The sequence below is a fragment of the Dreissena polymorpha genome, chromosome 9 (assembly GCF_020536995.1).
Source record: "Dreissena polymorpha isolate Duluth1 chromosome 9, UMN_Dpol_1.0, whole genome shotgun sequence".
Taxonomy (NCBI): Eukaryota; Metazoa; Mollusca; class Bivalvia; order Myida; family Dreissenidae; genus Dreissena; species Dreissena polymorpha.
The window spans coordinates 11,339,408-11,365,221 of NC_068363.1; the positions used below are offsets into that span (position 1 = coordinate 11,339,408).

Here is a 25,814-nt window from a genome sequence, read left to right on the forward strand (position 1 = left end):
TTGTCTTTGATTGCTTGATTTCTACTATTCGGGCGTCTGGATAGTCTTTCGTGTAGTCTACTTTCAATATTTTGGCTGTTCGTTGTTTTCTGTGTTAGCAACAGCTCTGCTTAATGTATCTTCCCAAATCAAGTCTTTCCCTTGTATGTACTTGAATTCAATGTCATTACGATCAAACTTCAAAATTATATCTTATAACCCCGTTTGTGCTTGGCGCAAGATTTTTGCTAGAATGTTTTCTAGAGACTTGTGGTCATTCTGGACGATAACTTTCCTACCAAAAGTGTACTGATCATATTTCTGCAGGCCTAACAAAACAGAAAGTGCCTCTCTTTCAGTTTGTGCCCATTTGCGTTCACTGTCTGTAAACGACTGGGAAGCACATTTAATGGGTTTTCCTGACTGAAGTAGAACAGCGCCTAGTTCACACTGACTGCAATCTGTTTTGACAATGAAGTCATTTTCTTGGTTAAAGTAGACTAGTATTGGAGCCTTTGTGAGTTGTCGCTTTACTTCACTAAATTCATAACGACAGTCTTAAATCCCTTCAAATGTTTCGTCTTTCCTTATCAGCTTCCTTAAAGTCTTCATAGTCGTTGCCAAATCTGATATAGAACGCCCCATGTATTAAATAAGGCTACACAATCTCCTTACGTCCCTAATATTAAAAAGATCCGGCATTTTGATAACGGCTTAAATTTCCTTTTCGTCAGGCAAAATGCCATCCTTTGTAATCTTGTGTCCATGAAATATTATTTCTAGTCCAGTTTTTCTTTTCTTATCATTTAGAATGATGTTCTGTTCTGCGTATCGTTTGACTAGTTTGTCCAACTTTGCATCACTATCTGCTTTTGCATCATTATCCGGGTCTCCACACCAGGCTACAATAATGCTATCTGCAATTAGAAACACATTCAAGCCTTGAAGAGACCGATTACGTTTTCTTTGAAATATTTTACTGCTAACGACAGCCTGAACGGTAGGCAAGTCCATCTATATCTGCCTAAGGCCTTCGTCATCGTTGTAAAATTGCTTGAATCTTCATCCAGTTTTATATGGTAAAAGGCTTCGTTCACATCGAAGCTCGCGAATATTTTTTAATCTTTTAAGTCAAGTACTATGTGACTAAACATGGGCAGTTTATATCGCTCACGAACCAGGACTTTGTAAGTGGTAATGGGTCAATACATATTCTTAGCGATCCATTGGCTTTCGTTTTACGGCCATTTTATTTACCCACTCCGTATGCTCAGTTGCCGGTTATAGTATGCATCTTTCTACAGGATTTTTTAGCTCCTGTTTCACATTTTCTGAGAATTTAAAAACAAAAACAATCAAATACTATTGCAATAAACTAAAATGTTCGCATGTTACCGTCATATCTGAGTACAGCATTCATCCTAAAAAACCTTTCTTAACATTCAATATTCAACATCTACGATTTCTCTCATAAATATAAGTTATATATTCTTAGTGAATATGTGTTCATCAATACAAGCCTATTCCATAAGATCAACATTTAAAAACAATTAAAACAACCGATTTATTCTGAATTAATGCAGTTTAATACACAATCAACATAACATTTATCTTACCGCATGCAACATAGACATCTTGCTGGTGACTACACTGGTGTTTTCCCCATTGAGCATGTACACAATCGGCCAGGTTTTCTTCCGTGCCTGTGCAATGGAGATTTGTCAGCCATATTGGACCCCATGCGGTATTGAACATACTTCCACTGTAGAAGAAGGCGGGTGTGTCGTCGCTGTTAAACGAGATACAGGCGTTAACTCGCAAATATTTATATAAAAAAAAGAAAGTCATATGCTTATTGACAGTTTTATTAACTTATACAACTAATAAATGTTAAATTGTTTTATTAATAACATAAATAATAATTATGTATGCACAATTTCGAAAAGCGATACGTTCTTTATTTTAATTACAGCGATACAATGACAAATTGTTATTACGAAAATATATTATGATCCGTTTTGACAAGACAGAATTCAATAAGAAACAAACTGCAAGTGTTTGAGGAAAATATCGATCTAGTGTTTAACACATTATGAGCAAATAATCAGTTTACAAATCACTTAATGTTTACCCATATCCCAACATTCTGCAGACGACAGAGGCGTCTCTCTTGTCAAAACTGTCGTCACAGACCGTCCCATAATCCTCCATTATGCCCTCACGTTTTACCATCAAACGACCCCAAGACGGTGCTTCATTTAGTGGGGCTTCAGTGATGTTTATTGTCAGGTTGTAAAGGACAACTATGAAGGCTAAAATAAAAACCACGATCATTGAATGAAAATCCGTTTTATAATCAATGCAAAACATATGTGTATGATAAACTATAAATACAACAATTGTTATAAGTTCAACATTTACTAAGATATACTAAGATAAAAAAATAACTTGTTTTAAGTTATTGAAATGTGAATCAAGCCACACATGTTTGTCCATTCAAACGTCAATCTTATTGGTGTGAAATAATTGTTTTTTTCTGAAATATTTTAGTATTTTGGTTTTTAAATATGTACTTTCTTAATTGTAATATCATCCACAATATTAAGTGTGGTGTTCTGAAATGTGTTCGCATGTGTATATTATAGACAATACTTTATATACAGAATAAATTCTTGTTTTATTTCTTTACACATATGTCATATTATGTGATATAATTCTTCTTCAGCTAAAAATGAATCTACAAAACAAACGTATATTATCCGGTGTTTGTAACTATTAAAGAAGCTTTTTTTCTGAAATCATATGTTTGTGATTTTAACATTTAACTTTACGATGGATGCTATGGCCTTTTTACTGAACTTTACTGAGCTTAGTTGTTTTGTTTCATTTCATCGAGACTCAAAAAGTCTAAATTTGTTGTTTTGTTTTGCCCGCAGCCATACAATAGTTTAAAGCTAAATCCATTAATCTGATATACTGTTGTGATGCTTAAAAGGTTTTATTTGCACTTCATTGTTATTTGAATAAGTATGCGGCTCAATGACTTTGTGTTGGGAGATTTGCCTTGAATTGACTGTCCCATTAGAGTGACCCCTCTGTAATCAATTTGATGCGTGTTCGTTTTTGTTCAGGACATATTTGTATATATTAATTTGATGGAGTATGTGTCAAATGCCATCATTAGATGATATTATACTGTTTCTCTTTTGTATGTGTATGCAGTTTGCAGTTTAATTGTGTTGATATAGTATAACGTAAAGCATTATATAATCAATAACCAAAACTTGCTTTTTGTAATATATAATTATGTAATAAAACGAAAAAGTACACAACTGTCCATTTATAAATATATATATATATATAATAACTATTCTAGATTGCCGTACGTATCATCGGTGCGGGTGTCGGTGGTTGGCAATCGATATATTCGTCAGTACCGTCATGGCAGTCTTTTTTGCTATTGCAACGGAGAATTGCGGGAATGCATTGTTTAATATTGGCACACCTCCATTCATCTGCTTCACAAACTGTTTAAAAATTGGATATAAAATAATAATTGGTATTCAAGAGTTAATCTGAATGTAAAGATTCGATTGAAGCACAATTAGGCCGAATGTATGAAGCGGATACTGCGATTCAAATAATGTAACGGGTAATGTATGATTTGTTAAAGGGATCATTGAAATGCGACATACGTGCGAATAACCTCATTCGAATGCACGACGTCTTAACCAGTGAAAGTGAATGCCTTAAACATTTTATTGAATAAACTTATTTAATAAACCGAGAAATAACGAAATGTCAACGCCAATCATTGTGTACAAGTGTTTGCCTTTAATTATGGGTACATGAATACATATCCCGGTATAATAGAACCTATTGGCTTAAGTTTCAAATTTAAGAAATGATGGTTATAGCCTTTTTTCCACCAAGAATTTTGCTTCCTGTAAATAACTAATTGAACGGAGAATTGAAATACATATAAAATCAATGAGGTTTGAAATCTTACTAAATGGACAATTCATTTCGTCGGAGTTGTCGCTGCAGTCCACTTTGCCATCACATTTTTGGCTGGAGTTGTAACATTCTTTTCCGTCATCACATCTCATTTCTTGACAGTCTTTAAGAAGAAAATGTAAAGTTAGAAATGATGAATACTAGTATTATTTTAATATTAATTGTTATAATTTTATTTATTTTTTAATTTAAAGCCAATATCTAAATTACAAATCACACCAACTGTCAACTACCTATACACACAATTATGAACACAATATTTGCGTAATAGTAAGAAGCATGTTTCTAAAATAATTAATAATAAGCAGCATTCGAGCATCAAAACCATTCTTTTATGCGATGTCATTGCAACGCGTCAAAGAATTCAACAACTAATATATTGACAAAAACATAGCTTCGACAAAATAGTAGGAACACACCACATCCTTCTTCGTCGCTTCCATCCATGCAGCTTGCAAATGCATTACAAACTTGACTTTCTGGTATGCATTGATTGTAGAGTCTACTGCAGCTTACAAGATCATCAGTGCATGCTGAAAACAATAACAAAGGAGTGTGGGGGAAAACAATCCGATAAGTCAATTTAAAACAATACGCAACACAAAAATCATAAATGACTGAAGATAATACTGATATGTCTGAAAATCATGTCTCTTATTAAAATTCAATAGGTCACAAAAGAAATAAATTCTACATAACTAATTGGCCGTCATTTTATTCGAATTGTTTGAGTCATTTAAATTTAATGTTGTTTGATCAAGAAATGTGACGTCTACTTTGTTGAAAATGTTTGTGTTCAACATCATTTTGCGACATAGTTTAATAGCCAACATGAACACTACTCGGAAAAGATGTCACTGGGAAAAATGAGCAAGCAAAATCTCACAAGGATATGATAGTAATACGGTCGCTTGAGTGTTCACGAGCTAAAAACTTATATCCAACGACCCACTAATGATATACGACTAATAAAAAGGTGATCAGAGAACGCCTTTCCTATTAACACTCATCAAATTGTACCGTAACCATCATCAACAAACTATCATACACAAGTTAAATCATACTTGTTACAAAATAAAGTTTCTGTAGGACTGTTTATTTGTGAGTATTTATCTCCATAAAAAATTCAATAGGCGTAATAAAGAGTTTTAATTGTCCCATCTTAGAATTTATACGAAGGGAAACATCAACGAACATTTCTTGACAAAAATACCCTGAATGATGGGTAAAGTAATAAGTTTACAATTAAAACATACAAATAATTGTTCAATAAACTAAACCAAACTTAAATACTATACTTACAGCAGCCGTGTTCATCGGATCCATCATTACAGTCAAAACCACTATCGCACAGCCGGAGAATATCTAGACAGCGACCGTTGTCACAAGAGAAAAAGCCCTTGGAACAGTCTGCAATACGAAACTCATGAAATGCCCATGAACAATTGGCAATTCAAAAATATTGCATTTCTGTCTTTCAACTCTTCTTAACAGTTTGTAGTAAAAAATATTTGGTACTTAATTGTAAACATATTTAAGAAACATACACAAATATTGTTGCTCTAATATTCTACAATGTATTATCAAACAATAAATGCAATTTTTCCCCATAAAGTCGTAACCATTTGTTTGAAGTGTGTTTTATATTCCAAAAACAGTCTGCAGAAATCAGTCCAAACATGTAGAAACATATGGCAACATGTTAAGACTGGAAAGAAATTACTTAAGTGAATTGTAATCTGTTGGCAATGAAGTTAATTCCCCAATGAAATGTACAGTTAAGTTAGGCAGCCATAGTTGAAAAACCTTTTATTTTAGAATTTAAATGTATTGAAAATTCAAATAAATCCTTAAATTGGGTAAATATTCAATATTTAAAATGACACTTTAACAAACACATAAGAAATTATCGCGGTGAATATATGTAAAAATTATAAAAATATAAAAAAGATGCTTTTTTTAAGTTTCAACTACGTGATGCAATATTAATTCGACATGGACAGCCCCCGACTTACTTGCAATTGTATCGTTAACGGAATAGAATGATGCAAGGAATCCTTGAAGGTTGACAATGCCATCCGAGGTGAACTGGACTGTCATAGAGGATTCAGACGAGCAAACAGTGGCGATTGTAACATTGCTTCCAGAATAACTAAATCAAATTTCACATTTCTATTAAAATTTAACCTTTACACATAATTATTATACATTAATACACAATGATCATTGTCCAAAGATAGCAAAGGCAAATTGTCCTGATTGGTTATGACTTTAATATCATTATTTAATAATTTTGCAGAAATTTGTTTCGCAGTGATGATAGTTCAAATAGGTTAAACTATATGGCGTCTCACTTGATAAAATATATTTCAAACACTACTATACCTTCCGAGTGATCTGTAGGTCGTAAATGGTCCATCATATAATCGAACATAGTCGTAATTGGATTCCGTATCGAAGAAATCAAAATACAGACATATTCTAGAGTGTGACGGCCCTGATATGATGTAGGTACAGTTCTCGTTATTGGAATATTCACCAGGATAATTTGGAGACGCAATCTGTCCACTACCGTAATATTTGCCACCACAAGTGCCCATCGATGCTGAAAAATATTTTTTGCTCAATCAAGTTTAATATGTGCCATTTCGTTGATATCTTGCCTAGATAATACTAGACATCATGTCACAAACATGCTCATTCAACTGTTTTGTTTTAATATAAAATGTTCATAGCTTAGTTTCTATGAGCTGGACGTTTATAAGTTTCAAACTACTAAATAAATTTAACGGTAACTAAATTCTATTTTGATTACTAAAGTTAATATGAACTAATCTATAAAAAATATTATTAAATATGACAATAACAATCATTAAAAACTGCATTTACTATTTCTTCATGAGCCGCGACGACAATATATATCAATTTAAAACTAAATCGTATCCAAGAACTGACCGCAAAATAATTCTTAATTACGTCTGAATCTCATTCATTGGAAACAATTTTTGTTCACTTTGTTTACATTTGAATTATTAAATGTTAGCTTTGGTATGATCATGTGAGCCATTCACACATTAAGTCATTGATGAATAATATATAAATATGAATACGTTATTTATGTTAAATAAACATTTCTTAAAACAAGGTAATTTCACTTGTTCTTTTCACTTGTGATGACGTTATTAATTGTAATTCTAATTGCTATAAACTAAAATGCCAAAATAAATCAATACATTGTTGATAAAGTATACCAGTTGAATGATTTCGGGTCTTTAAATGGCTTAATGTCTTAAGATTTTTGTTTAAAAAAATACGGAATTTCATTCTTTTAATATTCAATACATATACATAATAATGGTCCGCTGCACACTGTTAGTCAAATGAAAGTGACTACGGTCATAACCTGGTACTTTATCGCATATGTATACGTACGTGCCTTTAAATACAAAAATATACATAAGATGATACATTCATTTGGTCAAACTGCAAGTAGCCTAAACAGAAACATATATGCATTCACATAACCAGTTAAACGTTATATTTGTATTCAACAAAACATGTTTATGCTTTTATGTTTATGAAAAGTATGTTTTGTATTCATAATGCAGGTAGGCACTTTTACATGTGTTTTAAGTAAATGCGTTTCGGTATTGAAGACTCACGTGATAAGCCCTCTTTGATAGAATAAACTTCATTATATTAATCTTTGTTCACGTAGTAACATGCTAATATATATTTACGTATGACTAAGTGTGTATGTGTGAACGCGGATGCATTATCTATTAGAAAATAAATTACACGCAACATCGACTTAAAATCTTATGCATATGTATTTAACCCAAAGAGGCGCAATTAATTCGAAACTTATAAATTACAACCTTTTACAAATTATTAAGATGACAAAATATGTGTGCGAATTTAAATAGCATACCGTTGTCTCCAGGGGTTGTAGTACCTGTAAATAAACAAAATGAAAACGAGATGGTGAAATACATTCATAGCAACTGTATAACATAAATACTAAGACAAATGAATATGAGCATTGACATATTATTTTGCTCTTACATTAAATGAATAGTTTAACAAACTGAAAACCAATTCAAATGCATATATCGTGCCGCGGTAACACCAATTGAAAATAATAATAGTGTTGCCAAAATAGTAGTGCTCTTAAATATGTACTAAGCATGATGCTTAATAAATGATAGTTATACTATTTAAATGTAACAGATGGCATCATATCTACATGGATCATACTCGCGGATGTTCTTTTATTTTACAAAACATATATGTAATTATTCTTACTATCAACCAAAACACGGAGGTTTCAAACCGGTAAATTTCCTTTTTCTATTGCACAGATACAAATTAAAAACACAATATTGCCTCGTTTTCGCTATTAATCAAATATTCATTAATCAAATCATTCAATGAACTCCTCTGTGTCGTTCTGATTGTATTATTATATCTGTAAAACAGTACAAATAACGTTGTCGTGGTTTAGATTATTTTGACAGATTCAACATGAAGATCAAAAAGATTTTTTGATTAAATCGTATATGCGAAAGCATAAAGAATCCCGAATTCTGAATAATTGTGAAAAACTTCTGTTGTCGTGCACTCTTCAATTCGATAAGCTGAATTGCCAAAACCCTACATGTTTGTATGTTTCCTCTTTTATGTTTCATATTATAGCTTTACCGAGCAATGTTTAAACTACAAATATGTAATACCCATACCTGAAACTGACTTGTTTATATCATTTCAACACACTTATATGGACCATGCTCTGTGAAAAGGGGGTTTAATGCATGTGCGTAAAGTGTCGTCCCCGATAAGCCTGTGAAGTCCGCAGAGGTTCATCAGGGACGACACTTTCCGCTTATATGGTATTTTTTGTTTACAGAAAGTCTCTTCTTAGCAAAAAATCCAGTTTAGGCGGAAAGTCTCGTCCTTGATAAGCCTTTGCGGACCTCAAAGACTAATCTGTGACGACACTTTACGTACATTCATTAAACCCCCTTTTCACAGAGCACGACTCATGTATACTATAATACGCGAGTGTTGTGTGGACTGGAGTTCTTGATGAGAAAATAAACAATACATTTTACAATTGGTGCAACTAAATTTGATTGTTTGATGAAAAACATGTATGTATTGTATAAATACCTAAGGCTATAATTAAATTGTGTCTCCTGATTTGCACACTTATAGAATATTGTTTACAAACAAACAGCGATGTGAAACGCATGTATATTTATTACACAAAAAAAATCATACAAAATGTTTTCCTTAGTTGATGTCGCTTAAAACAATGTTTTATCATAAAACAATTCTGCAAACATGCATATCGAGACGATGATGTAAGAACGCACTAACCGTTGTAATCAGGAATTGTTGAAGCAGAAGAAAAAAAACGACACAAGAATAAAACTAGTTCCGATCAACATTACAACTTACTTTTGAATGCAAAAGCAGATCTTTAACATTAAAATTGTCAGTATCAGTACTTTGGAATGCTTGGTGACAGTTGGACAACGCATGTTTAATACATTTATATAGATATGAAGTATTAAAGCAGGAATATATTACACGTTACTTATGTGTATTTGTAAGAAAATTGTCCAGCTAAACTTTACGTTTCAATATATGTTAATATATATCAAAAATACTTGATAAAGCCATATGTGTGAAAATAAACTTATTTAATGTTATGAACCATCTTAAAAATGTCGGGATTTGTTTTAATTCAAACCGAACGGTGATTCAAATACTGTAAGACATTTACTTGATTTCCTAGATCTATGTAGAATTAATATTATAATTTTGCAAATGATTCTATATTAAGTATTTGCTACATTACCTAAACGTGCAAGTAACAAACAATTCAAAGAATTAAAAAGTACGACGAATAACACGTTGAGAAATATAGTTTGAAATATTTGTTGGACTGCTGCGTATTGTCTATGTTCCGCCATTAAACTCAAAGATCGCATAGTTTCAATAAAACTGAAATCTTTACACGTTCGACTGACACAATGACAACGAATAATTGATGCGTGGGCAGCAGTCTAGTTTGAACTTCAATAATTACGATTTAGTATGTATCTGTATGAAGGCAATAGTCATGTCAAATGACGACTATCCCTAATTTTCTTATAACAGCTAATAAATACGGCCCAACAATACTTGCTTTCTACGTCCATAAAGTACATATAGCTGTCTGAGAAACTATTCAGCATTGCAAGAATCGTCTGGTTGCTGTACTCGTCTGAATCTAGTTGCACTTGAGAGAGGAAGCCTGTGATATTCGGACCGCTCGACGTCGCAGAAATCGGAGACGAAAGATTTCCAACAGGCATGCTGTTAATATAAATCCGGTTGTTGCACACAAGAACTGGGTTCCTCAAAACTTTCAAGCAAATTAAGCTCATGAACAAAAAGAATTGTTAGGAAACAAATGAAATTATATAAGTATGTTTTACTTATACAAAATAGATATATTAAAAGGCCAAAGATTTATTGGGACGCTTAATTCTGACCGTCTGCTAAAATAGCCGTTTACTAGTTTAGCAATCCGACATTTTGTGTTCATAATTCAAGAGTATTTTTGTAAAATAACGAACTGGTAATTCTATTTAAATAGTGTGATATTTTTAAAGTATCTGTTGTCAATTTATATGCAAATACATATGAAAAGTCTATGTTGTATTAAGCATTTGTTTCAAAGCAACGAAAACAAAACTCTTCATAGCGCTGAATGAATCAAAATTCAAACAAAATAGCTAAAACTGGGTTTTAAATGCAAATCAAGTATGATGGTATCTACTGATTTTTTTTGTAAAATAAAAATACATTACAAATTAAGAAGGTTCACTTACAATTTCACCATAATGACACACACAGGCATTCCGAAATTGCCCAATCGTGTTGAAATCTACGAGAAAAGAAATTTCATACAGATTAACAAGTTGCATACAACTGTCCATGTTTTCTCTAGGACTTTTATGTAACAATCACGTGTGTGTGTTTGTTATGTATGTGTGTGTGTGTCGTGTCTAGTACATCGGTTGTATGTCTCACTGTTTAGGAATTGGTTATTGCCATATGGAAAGGCCCAAATGCTCTAAAAAGGCTTGTCCAGGTAGCTGAATCTGAAATTGCATTCATTTCATTTTTAATGAATTTCAAAATTTAAAAATAATATTTATTTACAGTTATCAGATCAATAACAATCTTGATCGATAAACGATATTTAAAGCTCCATAAGCACTCAAAGTCAACGAATATTTCGTAAAATATAGTGAACCCATAAATAACCAGTGGTCTGTATAGCTATAATTGTCATTACTGTACCGCTAGATGTGGTATGTTAACAGTTTAAATGAGATACAAAATGCCCGTTGTTATTTTTGGTGTGACACTATATTTCTTGTTAGTTTCCCGCGACGATTTCGGAATATTCGTTGATTGTGAGTATTTATGAGACTTTAATAGTTTTAAAGATATAACATTAAAAATATAATTATGTTTTTTTGTTGTTTGAAATGGAGGAAAAATGTAATGTTGACATTATAACTTTTTGAAAACTTGCCAATCACTACTTACATTGCCTTTACTAATTTGTTTGAATAGAGCGAGATTTGCAGAGTTAGTGTTAAATAAAAAGCATCACCAAACATACTGCTTACATGTATATACATAAATTTGAACTGATTGCGATCATAAACCAAGAACTTGCCTCATTTGTCACCATGGTGCTCATATTGAGGTAGAGACTCGAGTTAGTATCATCCATTGTCGAGTCCCACGTAGTGTTCATCATTCCAGTAATGAAGAATGTGTTGTTTGCTACAAGTGCATCCAACAATCTAATGTTAACATGCTTATATGAAGACCATTGAAAGAGAGCATATTGGATAATTTTCATGAGTGATTCAACTACGAACTAGTACGCTTAAAATCGATTACTGGTAAATGAATACATGGGTTTAAAGAATTGATATAAACATTTAATGTAAATCATGATTTTTATTAGTTGTGAGACACTTTTAAATATAATTTCTAATTCATTTAACATATAATCAAACATAGTCGATAAATCACCAATAATTGCCCTTCCGAGGCTGTTTATAGAACTGCTATACTTTAAATGAACATACGGTTGCAAATCGGAGCAGAAGAGGTAGTTGTGATTGGTGGTGTTGTTTCAGGTGTTGGAAACCATGTGGTTTTTGTTACTGGGTATCTTGGTGTTGTTGTTTCAGATGTTTGGTTCCGAGTGGTTGTTGGTATTGTTGATCCAGATGATTGGCTCCAAGTGTTGAATGGTGTTGTTGTTCCAGATGTTTGGTTCCGAGTGATTGTTGGCATTGTTGTTCCAGATGTTTGGTTCCAAGTGTTGAATGGTGTTGTTGTGCCAGATGTTTGGTTCCAAGTGTTTGATTGTGTTGTTGTTCCAGATGTTTGGTTGGGAGTGGTTGTTGGTATTATTGTGCCAGATGTTTGGTTCCGAGTGATTGTTGATATTGTTGTGCCAGATGTTTGGTTCCAAGTGTTTGATGGTGTTGTTGATCCAGTTGTTTGGTTCCGAATGGTTGTTGGTATTGTAGTTTCAGATGTTTGGTTCCAAGTGTTGAATAGTGTTGTTGTTCCAGATGTTTGATTCCGAATGATTGTTGGTATTGTTGTTGCAGACGTTTGGTTCCATGTGATCGATGTGTTTTGTGACGCTGTTGTTGAGGCTTTGGTTGTTCCTGCTGTACTTAACGTTGTAGTTGACAAAGCTGGATTTGAAAATAGCAATATAGACCATCATCACATTTAATAACATAGGTTTAATGTATTTCTGTCCAGAAATATGCAGTTTAATTCGTTATCGTTAACAAATGGCTCAGTTTTAGACCGTTGACTGGAACATTATATGAAAATATTTTTTTAAAGGAAACATTGGTATATTAAGCAGATATAATTCAACCCGGATCAGCATTATTCAACCATATCAAAAACATTCACGTTATGTCTTGTATGCAAATCTGAGATAACAAACGGTTCGAACTCTTGTGACAATATCTAGTTTGTGAATGTACTTTGTAAAAATTAAACGGACACTTGTGAGTAATGTCTTATTATTCTGACTTAAATTAACACATATTTGAAACAAGATGAATAATGTAACTGTTTTTTTGAACGTTTGCATGGGAATGTCACTTTTACAGTCCACAGTTTGATACTCTATATCTAGAATGAATGCTGTTTGAATGTTAAGTAATGATTGTTTTTCGACGATACAGACATGTCATATGCTAGTTATATTGGTTTTAACAAGAACGCGGCTAAACCTGACACATCCAACAATGAAAGGTAGTTATGTTCATGCGACAAATGTCCTTGCATTTCGCATTATGCTGGTCGTCTTTCAAAGCGTAAGACAGAGTACGGTCCGACGGGATACTTATGTTAAGAATTTGATAAAGATGTTATTTCAGTTTGATTAAGAAGGAGTACCAACAATTAAAGCATATTGACAACAAAATAATCTGCGAAGATTGTTTATCTTAAAGTCACAATTTTTGAGGATTTGTCAAAATAATTCGGTTGTATTTAATCATAGAATGTAGCCATATATATCCCAAAATCACAACACACGTGTCATTACCATCGCGGAACAGATATACCACGAAAAAGCTGTTAATCATGACCTTTATTCAATTCAAGAACAGGCTTTCATTCACGTTGTAACTTTATATAAAAGATGCTTGAACTTTTGATAAGGTTATGTTGCAAGTATTTGTGTTCAAGTATTGTGTCCAAAAGCAGAATTCTTCGATATTCTATTAATATTTTATTACAATTTTAAATGTGTAAATGGTTTAACGTTTTGCATTCCGTTTGAAATGTGTGTGTGTGTGTGTGTGTGTGTGTGTGTGTGTGTGTGTGTGTGTGTGTGTGTGTGTGCGTGCGTGCGTGCGTGCGTGCGTGCGTGCGTGCGTGTGTGTGTGTGTGTGTGTGTGTGTGTTTTGTTTTTATCATAACTGCGAAGGTCGATTGCGGCATTATTTTGTTTCCAGATCATTGTGAGCACACTATATCATTATATAGAGAATACATGATTGGTGCCGAGATGGAGAAATTTTATCCGGTTCGGCCCGAAAAAGAAAATAGGACTCGTTGTTTGTATTCGATTTATTCTGCTTCATTTTAAATTATGTCTTTAACACATTTGATCAAAGACAAACGATTGACATAACATGTAAACAACACTCCTGACTATTGAATAAATACCGATTGTGTCAGGTAAAAAATAGTTCCACAGTAAACTGTTCCTTTTAATACTTTCCTATTGAAGATATTAGGAGAAATAAAAAAATGAATCTAGAATATGATATGTTTATTGTTAGGAATGGAAAAAAAATGCAACATAAAAATAAAAACTCAATTTGTGTTCAAGTTCAAAGTCTGTGAAAACGGATGAACAGTTATATGTCACACTTCACGATGAATTATGTCATATTAACTAAAAAAAAGTGAATATTTACAGTTGCGCCTGCAAATAAAGCTATTGATTTTTATTCAAATATAGTGATAGTTTGTTCGAAAAATAAAATCAATTGCAGACGACCGAAAATAAGTGTTCATTAGTTGAGTGTAACCTTTCTATATATGGGCGACTTCGATCGCGAACTTTAGTCTGGAAACGGAAGTTGTTATACGCATGTCTGGTAGGGTAAATGATCGAATGTGCTTTTGTTTGATTAGGTTATTAAAGGTTACAGTATACTAACTATTTTGGGTATACTCTCTCGAAACAAGAATATCATACAGTACCAAATTACATGGGAATACGAAAAACATATCGACGATTTTCGTGCACACTATCGAGTAGCAAGACATTTATTCGATATATTGCTTGAAATGACAGTGCTATTTAGTTAAGCTTGGAACCTCATGTACATTTCCTGAATAATTTTACTTCAAGTACAACTAATTTTCTATCAAATAAACATGTTTTACTGAGTGTTGACTTAGTTTTTCTTGAAAAACTATTATAATGAAAGAAGACTTAATAAATCATTAAATAAATACTTGAGGATCGCTCTGTAAAAGGGGGTTTTAATGCATATACATAGTGTTAGGCTGTGTAGTCCGCACAGGCTTATCAGGTGCCTTTACTAACTTTTCGCTCATAGAAAAATACGATAAAAGCGGAAAGTGTCTCCCTGATTAGTGTGGACTGAACAGGCAATCTGGTGAAACAATTTACACAGATGCATTAAACCCTATTTTCACAGAGCAAGGCTCAACTTATAAGAGTATAGCCGTCTAAATGCTCTATAACTTGTGATTCATGATACAGTTATATGTAATAATTTATTATTTGTCCATTTTAAATAATTCATATTTTATTGTATTGTGTTGAACGAAACTTTTATTTGAATAAATGTGTTCACTCAACATTCTTGCAATTATGTTTTGCCGTGTTATAGAATTATGTAATAATAAATAAAATTTTAACAACTAGATTCTCTTTTCTTCATGTGATTTATTTATATATTTTAAACCAGAACAACAACAAAATCCATAACATAATGAACGCACAACATAATACTCTATATTCACGGAACAAAACTATAATAAAATTCAAAATCAAGGTTCCTAATAATCAAATTTTTCCATATCAAATTATTTCCAAGTTCCATCAGTTATTTCTCTATGAATAAACAACACTTGTATCATCCTTATGTAAGACTATTACAATAAATGGTTGTTAATAGACTGATAAACAATGGAAAAGGTTACCTAATCTACAGATTATAGAGCATTGTGCTATGATTTCATTGTTAATAAAAAAAGAACCAATATCATAATTATGAGGTGCAGCTCGCACTCAACATTTACTTAGGCAGATAATACCTAAAACAGTTAACAATTCCTGTTCATGTTATTGACTCGTGATGAAAAATCTGGAAAATGCATATCCCAATGTTTATGCAGTTATTTGAAGGATATTGTTTTCACCAATTATTCTGGTTTGGAGTGACCTATAATCACATACTTTGTATCCTCTTTTGTAATGACAAAACTATTGAATCGCCATAGTTCATCACATGTCTCCAATAAAAAAATAACTTACACACTTAAAACTAAAAAAACAATTTCAAGGCATCTCATGTCACTTGAACTCGAAGTTCACGAGTATTTTTACACTGATATTTCAGCGCTTTGTTTATAAGCAGTTCACGTATTAACATTTAATAAATTGTATACAATTAGTAAGTATGTATAAGCACAAGTATTACATTATGACATCAGTACCATAAGGAAACACATTTGGTCACGCCTCCACACTCAGTGACTGACACAAATAAATTCAAGCATTATTTCATATAATAAGGTCATCTACTGACAGTACAAAACCAATAGCCAGGGTTAAATATATCCTTTAAAACCAGGCTGCCAAATTCATAAAATATAAAACAATGCATAGTCAGTTATCATTAATTTCAGCTTTGACAAGTTTTTATTTCATAATGATGTTATGTAAGTTTAAACAGCATACACAATGTACCAATTTCTATGAGATAATCTAAAAATTGTTTCCCGCTTGCTTGCCCTTGATCCTTGACCTCTTGGATACTAGCAGCTCCACAGTTGCGGACGATGGATGGTGGGTGATTGTAAAGGCCATAGACTTTGGAAAAGCTGGATCAACAAGGAACTTCGAGTGGAGGGAATTTTACTGTTGATCTCCATGTACTCATTTCAAATCCTGGACATGCAAGCATGGGATGCATGTGTAGTAACTGACACATTAGTAACTGTAAGTCAGTAACTGACAGTAACTGTACTACTAGAGATTGGTGTTGAAATAAGTTCACGACCAATCACTTTTAGTTATGTGAATACTCCAGGAAAAAAAACGCTATCGGATATCCTCTGATTTTCATAAAAAATATTAATCAATTATATAACCAAGGAAGCACATAGTATCTTCTTTAAGTACATGCATTTATTGTGTGATCAACTAAAATCTTATAAGACAGGGAAGTATGCATACTCTAAGTCAGATGTATTTTCTCTAGTTCCTGACAGGTGACCAGGTGTGTAATAACTCACTTGCGACAAACAAGACAGACTAGAATCTGGTGGGGTTGATGACCGTGAATATGTGTAGAGCATGCTTTTCGAACATGCTAAACATTCAAACTTGCAACTGTTGGGATGGCACGCCTTGAGCTAAAAAAAAAAGATTGTCTTAATGGACCGACAAAATATCAAATCAAACATATATATTACGTGCAATAAAAAACAACAACATTGGTTTTAAATTGAGGTAACCGTAATATACTATACTGAACAATAATATTTCATATCATGATAATTAAGTGACCTGGCTAATAAGTTTTGATAGCTATAGCCAGCCTCTGCAAACGCTGTCAAAGCATAAGCAAAAAGTCAATAATTCTTTTGAGTGTACATTTGAGTTTATTTCATAACCTTCTTTCTAACGCTTCCGAGTTCGTGCTCGGAAACAATATAGGTGCTGTACATAAACATATTAATCCACTTAAATAGGCATTTTGTCACCAAATATTTATTTATATTACATATATTACATGTATATAGCATAAAAACATCGATAAAGACATATGAACAGCTTAATTATCTCTGGATGCAAGACATATGAACAAATTTCAACGAAAATAAAAATAGCGTTCACACATCTTACCATTTACCATTTGCCGCCATCTTTGAACCAGAGGAATGGCCGTTTTTGTCTAGTTCATCCAATGAGACCAGATTAGTCGAACCAAAGTGAATTCGATCTCAGTTTAGTCAGACCATGGAAACTATGGTTTGCGATCGAAGTCGCCCCATATGAAGAAAAGCCGATTATTAACGGTTATGAGTAAAAAAATTTAAAGGCAAAATTGATTACTTCATTGCCATATGTTTGCAATAATTTAATGCATTTATTACTTTTACTATCATTGTGTTTTGACAAAACATTTCTAAGGAACTTCGCATGTACTTTTTATAAAAGGTCAAATATTAGTTAATTGGCTCGTAAGCATACGTACCTACGGCTGGCGGATATCAACTAGTTTATTCGACCCTGCTTTATTAGGTCAATGTTTGCAACAGAGGCAGGATAATACCTCATTATACGTTATGGCAATTTATTGTACAATCACCTGTTGACCGTCGTTCTAAGTATCTTTCTCGAAACGTGAATGTGTACTCTCTAAAGTTTGTTTTTAGAAAAATCGTATTATAATACGTTAATCTTTACTCAAATTATGTAAGAATAAGTCGGATATAATACATTTAAAGAAACCGATAACTCTTTTTTAAAGTAACAATAAAGTCAATAAAATTGTAATCAATTGAAGATACGGTCGTTTAAAACAATCGTTGTATTTTCTGGTACGCATATTATTGAAATACGAATGTGTGTCTATTGGGCCTTATTCGATAGACTTACTAAGTAGGTCAGTATTTTTTCGCCTTTTTTGTATTTGAGTAAAAGGTCGCATGGGTAATGAGGACGTTTTGTTTGAATTCGATCGTGATCAATGAATTATCTATTCATGTACACAAACATTCGGGGTAATAATGAAAAGTATACATTTTTAACAATGTGGAAATCAATCCAAGCGTTACACGCATAAAAATAGTACAACATGTATTTCAAATTGTTTGATAACGCTATTGTTTTCAGATTAAACTGTAACATGTGGGTAAAAAATGTAAATTTCTAGTTAGTGAACATGTTAATTATCAAACTGTGTCCCATAGCTGGGGGCAGTAGTTTTTACATCTTGCTAGGTGTTCATGAAATGAAAGTTGTCCTTCATTAACAATGATAGTTCAAACCCCATCAAATAATATGTAACACTGAAGATATTGAGTGTTACAATGTTAAGCAAAATATATTCAAATATCATTTTTAAAAATCGACAAATATAACAAAATTATAGTTAATCTTTTTTGCCAAATGTTAAGTGCTTACTATTCCGTTAAAACATATTTATACGTTGCTGGCGGATAAAGATAGTTTATGACGATTTTGTACGTTAAAATTACTCAATAATTGGTTATTTTAAACTATTATTTAGCAGTGTGTACTCTTTGTAAGACAAACATTAACAAGGGACAAAATTGTCACAAAACCAGGTTTTCATTGTGAAAAAAAATCTGATAAAGGGAGAAAACTCAAACTGAACCTGTGAAATGAACAAACAAAATTAACCCCCTTTGTAAGTTTGTTTAAAAAAAAATATATTTTTAGTCGTGGCGACCTTGACATTGGAGATATTGACGTGATTCTTTCGTGCGACACACCGTACCATGATGGTGAACAAATGTGCCAAATGATTTTAAAATCTCACAATGAATGACATAGTTATGGCCAGGACAAGCTCATTTAAGGCCATTTTTGACCTTTGAACTCAAAGTGTGACCTTGACCTTGGAGATATCGACGTAATTATTTCGCGCGACACACCGTCCAATGATGGTGAACAAATGTGCCAAATGATTTTAAAATCTGACAATGAACGACATAGTTATGGCCCGGACAAGCTTGTTCCGCCAGCCCGCCAGCCAGCCAGCCAGCCCGCCAGCCAGCCAGCCAGCCAGCCCGCCCGCATTCGCCAATCTAATAACCAGTTTTTTCCTTCGGAAAACCTGATTAAAAACAAATGTAAGGGAGTGGCATATAAATGAAAACTATTTTGCCAAATGCATCGCAATATTCATAAACGTTTTGCCAACATTATCTTAACCGAAATAAACAACAACATTACAAATATTGGCAAACTCGTTGGGCAATCGGTAGCAAGACTCAGAAAACACCGTTTTATTCAGTTAAAGAGTTGAAACCCTGCCGATAAAGAGCTCATCTTCATTACAAGTCTGTCAGTGTGACCCTGCGTAAAGAGTAGGCGATAGCCGTAGGCGATAGCCGTAGGCGTTATTCTGTCATGAAGAATGAACGAGGAACACTTGTCGATATCTTATCAAGGTAAACAGCAACAATCATACACACATGTTCGTTGTTTGTGTAAAACAAAAACAAAATATGTGGATATATATTTGGAAAATTGGTTGCGAATGCATTACAAAAAGTATAACAAAAATGCATTAAAAGTATTCCTCATTTTGGATCTACTAATATCGGAATACAAAACCAATATCAACGCGATGAAAATTTAAAATTAGTATTATAAATGATTTAAGTTAAACACAATCTTTACCTGTTCCCTTATATATAAAGTACGATTCAACGAGTTTATTTTACAGTATCTATCATAACCAATGTTTATTTAAAGATGAAGATATAAGTTTTTTTTTCAAAAACAATAATTAATATTGCAACATGTGATATATGTACAATATATCCAACACTGTGTTTACCGATATCACAATTCTTTCCAGTAGAGCCTTGCCCGAAGACACAGAAATAGTTGTTCACTAGATCAACGCATGTGGCACCATTCATGCATGGACTCGTTGAGCATTCATTTATATATAAGGGAAACATGAGCAAAAGGTGCAGGAAAAGACGGTTATCATACCTCAAGTATGGTCTTAAGTGGTAAGTAAACATTTTCTCTAAAGTTTGTTAAAATAAAAATTGTCAAAACATGAGTCTTATATTGAAAAATAAGGTAACGCTTCCAAATGTCATAAGCTAAAATCGCTCAAATGATTAAATGTTTCCGACAAAAACACACCATGTAATCCAAATACTGCAATATTTGTAATTGTCACGAAAAATTTGAGTGTGGACATGCATTTTCAAACGACCTTACCTGTATCGCAGTTACGTCCAGTATAACCAGCTATACACAGGCAGGTGTAGTTGTTCACTTGATCAACGCACGTGGACCCATTCTTGCATGGGTTTGGAGAGCACTCGTTGATATCTACGGTCGATTATTAATGAACTCATATTGATAATGTGTAACTAACACGGTAAAATAGAAGTTATTAATTAAACGTTTATGTTTTAAACATTACAAGGTTATGTAATGCCTTAAACTTATAAACTGCTTTTCAATAATAAGACGCACATATATGACGGTAACCCATTTTAATAGAAATTTATGAAATTGTTAACTTGATAAATGCATATGGATTTATTATCTACATGACTTTGTAAAGCATACATTGTTGAAACTCATATTAGTTTAAGCTATGTCACTTTCTTTACTCATAAAAGTAAACTTATGTTATGTATACGTATTTAAAAATTAAGCAGTAAAGTTATAAAAATCTGCTAAGTTGGAGGTAATGTTAAGAAATATGAACAATAGTTTATAATCGTTGTGAGATGTGTAGCATACCTGTTTCACAGTTACGTCCAGTGAAACCAGCTTTACAGACGCAGGTATAATTGTTCACCTGGTCGACGCATGTGGACCCATTATTGCATGGATTCGGAATGCAATCGTTGATATCTATAATGTTTATTTTTAAACAGTGTTCAAAATATGTGTTTATTATTGGTTTTTGTTTGTTTGTGTACTATATAAGTACTTTTTGTAATAATTCAAGGGCCATGGTAAGGACACTTTATTGATTTTTAAATTGTTCTTCCTGTATTTGCGTGATGATGATCTGAAATATTAACTACATGACGCTATATTCTTAAATCTTTTTCTATAAAATAGGAATGTAGTTGACACTTGTTCGTAGTTTCATTTCATCGTTCCTCAAAAAGTTGTAACTCTGTTGCTCTGGTATCTTTCCTACCATTGAGTAATTAAATGGTAATTAAATTGAATGCGTTTTAATTCCCTTTTATTATTGTTTAATTTGAGTTACAATGCTTTTAGGTTAAATTTTATTTACACTTAAAGTTGTCATGAATATTGCTGGGCCAAGTGTGAGGTTGAGCGCTCTAAAACCGGTTTAACCCCCCAATGCTTTGCATTGACCGTTCCAAGGCGGTGACCCCAGCTTTTATCTTGTATGTGTTTATGTTGTTTTGTATTGTGCTGTTGTGTACTGTTTGGGCAATCGGTCACTTGCCTAAAATAAAGGAGCAACTAATTGTTTACAATAAGAATCCAATACTGCTCCAGCATCTGTAGTTTCACTTCTTTATATTGTAATTGTTAAAAAGCATAAATTTCTTAAAATCATCTTGCAATGTTATCTTACCTGAATCGCAGTAACGTCCAGTGAAACCAGCTCTACACAAGCAGGTGTAGTTGTTTACTTGATCAATGCAGGAGGCCCCATTGTTGCATGGATTTGAAGAGCACTCGTTGATATCTGAGACCAAAACGTATTGAAATTATTTATATTATGTAGTCATTAATGTATACGTTTATACTGAATAGTCATTCAACACTTATTTATTTTATATAAACAGTATAGCTTACATCGTTATATAAATTATAAATATGTTTTGAATGTTATAATATGTACAGTTTTTGGAGACGAGCGAATTGCTAAATAGTCCATGCACGCAAATTACAAACTACATGGATTAAAAAAGTACTCCTAAATATATTCAGTGGTTATACATTAGATCCATTTTCAAGATCAAAGTAACTTAACTATACCTGTCTTCCTACATGCTTTCGTTTAACGATTATGTTGTCGACCATTTAAATTTATAATAGTTTAAACTTTATTAAGTGCATAAAAAGTGTTTATTACCTGAACAATGGTAGCTTACCTGTATCACAGTTACGTCCAGTGAAACCCGCTTTACAGACGCATGTATAATTGTTCACCTGATCAACGCATGTGGACCCGTTACGGCATGGATTCTGCATGCACTCGTTAATATCTAGAATACATAGGAATACATGGAATAGCAAACAGTGTTAACTGTTAATAATATTTGCTTATCCGTGGTTTTGTTCGTTGGTGTTTTCAATCATAATTTATGAGTACTGGTTTGTTATAATGAAAAATTGCTCACTTGATTAACGCAGGAGTCACCATTCTTTTATGTATTCGGAGAGCTCTCGTTGATGCATAAGATCACTTAGTATTGAACGTATGTATATTATGTAGTCATTTAGGTATCCTTTTATAATTGGCCGTATCTCATCCCAAATGTATTTTATACAAACAATAAAACTCACCTTGTGTTATAATTATTGAATGTATTTTACAGCTAACGATATTTACAGTTTTGAGAGACGGGCAAAATATTAAGCACTTAAATAGTTCATACAAGCATATTATCATATATATCGAATATAAAAACTCATAAATGAGTCTTTATATAACAGATCCATTTTCAATGTTATAGTCTCTAAACTGTACTTTTGTTCTTATATGTTTTCGTGCACGCTTATGTTTGAAGCCACAGGAGTTTACAACAATATTCACTTCATTTTGTGCAGTTTAAATAGTGATCATTACTTGTACCATGGGGCCTCACCTGTATCACAGTTACGTGCAGTGAAACCCGCTTTACATACGCATGTATAATTGTTAACTTGATCAACGCATGTGGACCCATTATTGCATGGATTCGGCATGCACTCGTTGATATCTAGAATACATAAACAACTATGTTGACACTCTTTGTTTATCAGTGGTTTGATTGTACAGGTGGGTGGGCATAACAAATTGGTACTTTTTGTCAAAATTAAATTGCTTTATTTATTGGCTTTCTAATGTTGAAGCAATGTTAAAAAGCATCAATTTATAACAATCATCTGGAAATATTATCTTACCTGAATCGCAGTTACGTCCAGTGAAACCAGCTCTACACAAGCAGGTGAAGTTGTTTACTTGATCAATGCAGGAGGCCCCATTGTTGCATGGATTAAGAGAGCACTCGTTGATATCTGAAGACGATAAGTATTGTAATTAGTTATATTTTGCAGTAATTGTGATATGTTGTTTTTTAATCAGATATCTATTTTATGCAAACAGTATAGCTTACATTGTTTTACAAGTATTGATACATTTTACAGCTTACACTATTTAATGTGTTTAGAGACAAATGAGTTATTCAACTGAAATAGACCCTACGAGAAAATTATAAACTGCTTGACCAAGATAGCACTTATTACTACCTTATGTACTGATAAAGTAGATCAATGTTTATGTTGGTTGCCGTTACACAATACATTTGTTTTTTAATGTTTTGTTTAGGTGTTACATGGGTTACCAATCTTGTTTAGAATCGTGGTATAAATTACTTATTTAGTGCTGTTAAAATAATATGGATTCCTTGAACAACTGATGCTCACCTGTATCACAGTTACGTCCAGTGAAACCCGCTTTACAGACGCATGTATAATTGTTCACCTGGTCAACGCATGTGGACCCATTATGGCATAGATTCTGCATGCACTCGTTGATATCTGGAATATATGTTAAAACAGTGTTGACAGTCTTGGGTTATTAGTGTTTTGTTTTGTTCGTACATATTGCCGAGCAAAGTACAGTCGTACTTTTCGTTAAAATGCAAGTGCTATTTTAGGCAAATGTATTGGTTTTCTAATTGGAAAGCATTGTTATGAAGCTTGTATTTCTTAAAAGCATCATGCATTAGTAGCCCACCTGAATCGCAGTTACGTCCAGTGAAACCAGCTCTACACAAGCAGGTGTAGTTGTTTACTTGATCAATGCAGGAGGCCCAATTTTTGCATGGGTTTGGAAAGCACTCGTTGATATCTGAGGAAAATAAGAATTGAAATAGGTTATATTTTGTAGTCATTGTGATATTTTTTTTACATTACCGTCATTCAACAGATATCTATTTTGTGCAAACAATATAGCTTACATTGTGTTACAAATAATGAATTTATTTTACAGCTTACACTATTTAACATGTTAAGAGTCGCATGAGATAATGCACACTTAAGTAGCCCAAACAAGAACATTATTAACTGCTTGATTAAGAAGCACCCATTTTTATAAATTAGATCCATTTTCAAAATGCTTGCAATTTAAGCTATACATTTGTTTCTTCATGTTTTTGTTTAGCTGTAACGCCGTCGACCAATCTTGTTTAGAGTATAGTTAACTGTATTTAGTGCAGTAAAAATATTGTGAGCCTTTATTTCTTACAATCATCGTACAATAGTGACCAACCTGAATCGCAGTTACGTCCAATGAAACCAGCTCTACACAAGCAGGTGTAGTTGTTTACTTGATCAATGCAGGAGGCCCCATTGATACACGGATTTGAAGAGCACTCATTCATATCTAAGGTAAATTATAAAGGATAAAGGCAATCAATTGTAACAGAGGACCCTAAGACACAATTGTGATGTCGTGGGAGAAAGTACATTTACCGTGTGGGATTGCCTGGCTAATTACTACTTTGTCATTTAGTCCAAAATTAGATGTTCTATTTCTAACACTGCACGAAACATTTTCATCCGGTGCATCGACCTGTGGACGATTTTAATCGCACTTACACACAATGACAATAAGTGTGTAACTTTCAAAGAAATTGCTAATGCAAAACAATATGACATATGTCTCATTTAATCTGTTACATATTTCAAATTATTTTGATCATTAATTTATACCAAATCATCTTTCAGTTTTAAAGAATCGATATTTTCAATACCGAGCTTTACTGACGAGCTACAGCATATTGCAACGAAACTGATAGTAACCCTAGCGGCGACGTCATTTATCAGTATTTTGTACGCGCGAGTAATCTTTAGCAATAAGCACTCGTAAAAATCTACGGTAAAATAGTGTGTTTTGTTTCTGCAAACTGATATTTTCTCCGATAAAACTACACACTTGTTAACAGTTTTTTGTTATATTGTGCGGCAAATAAAAAGGAAAATGCTGAATAATAATTTCAGTATAAAAAAG

The 25,814-nt window shown here is 32.9% G+C and overlaps 1 protein-coding gene across 1 annotated transcript; it reads right to left on the minus strand.

Moving 5' to 3' along the window:
- Window positions 1–693: 693 nt before the first annotated feature.
- On the minus strand, window positions 694–23,487 carry LOC127844787 (uncharacterized). The gene is made up of 19 exons (XM_052375246.1): window positions 23,388–23,487; window positions 22,690–22,803; window positions 22,167–22,280; window positions 21,347–21,460; window positions 20,813–20,926; window positions 12,159–12,782; window positions 11,738–11,847; window positions 10,878–10,933; window positions 10,190–10,359; window positions 7,928–7,951; window positions 6,382–6,601; window positions 6,012–6,148; window positions 5,299–5,406; window positions 4,416–4,529; window positions 3,989–4,099; window positions 3,366–3,506; window positions 2,111–2,291; window positions 1,596–1,768; window positions 694–896 (listed from the first exon to the last, which is right to left on the minus strand). Exons 1-19 carry the CDS (start codon window positions 23,485–23,487, stop codon window positions 694–696), a joined length of 2,928 nt encoding a protein of 975 aa, XP_052231206.1.
- Between the last annotated feature and the right edge of the window lie 2,327 nt (window positions 23,488–25,814).

What these genes read in the sequence shown, in the direction of transcription:
- LOC127844787 (XM_052375246.1), bottom strand. Translation starts at nt 23,487, where the DNA reads ATGGGTCCACATGCGTTGATCAAGTTAACAATTATACATGCGTATGTA. An exon ending in TACAACCCCTGGAGACAACG is followed by an intron (nt 6,602 to 7,927) that starts GTATGCTATTTA and finishes AATATTTTTCAG; the next exon opens with CATCGATGGGCACTTGTGGT. An exon ending in ATCCGATGAACACGGCTGCT is followed by an intron (nt 4,530 to 5,298) that starts GTAAGTATAGTA and finishes TATTGTTTTCAG; the next exon opens with CATGCACTGATGATCTTGTA.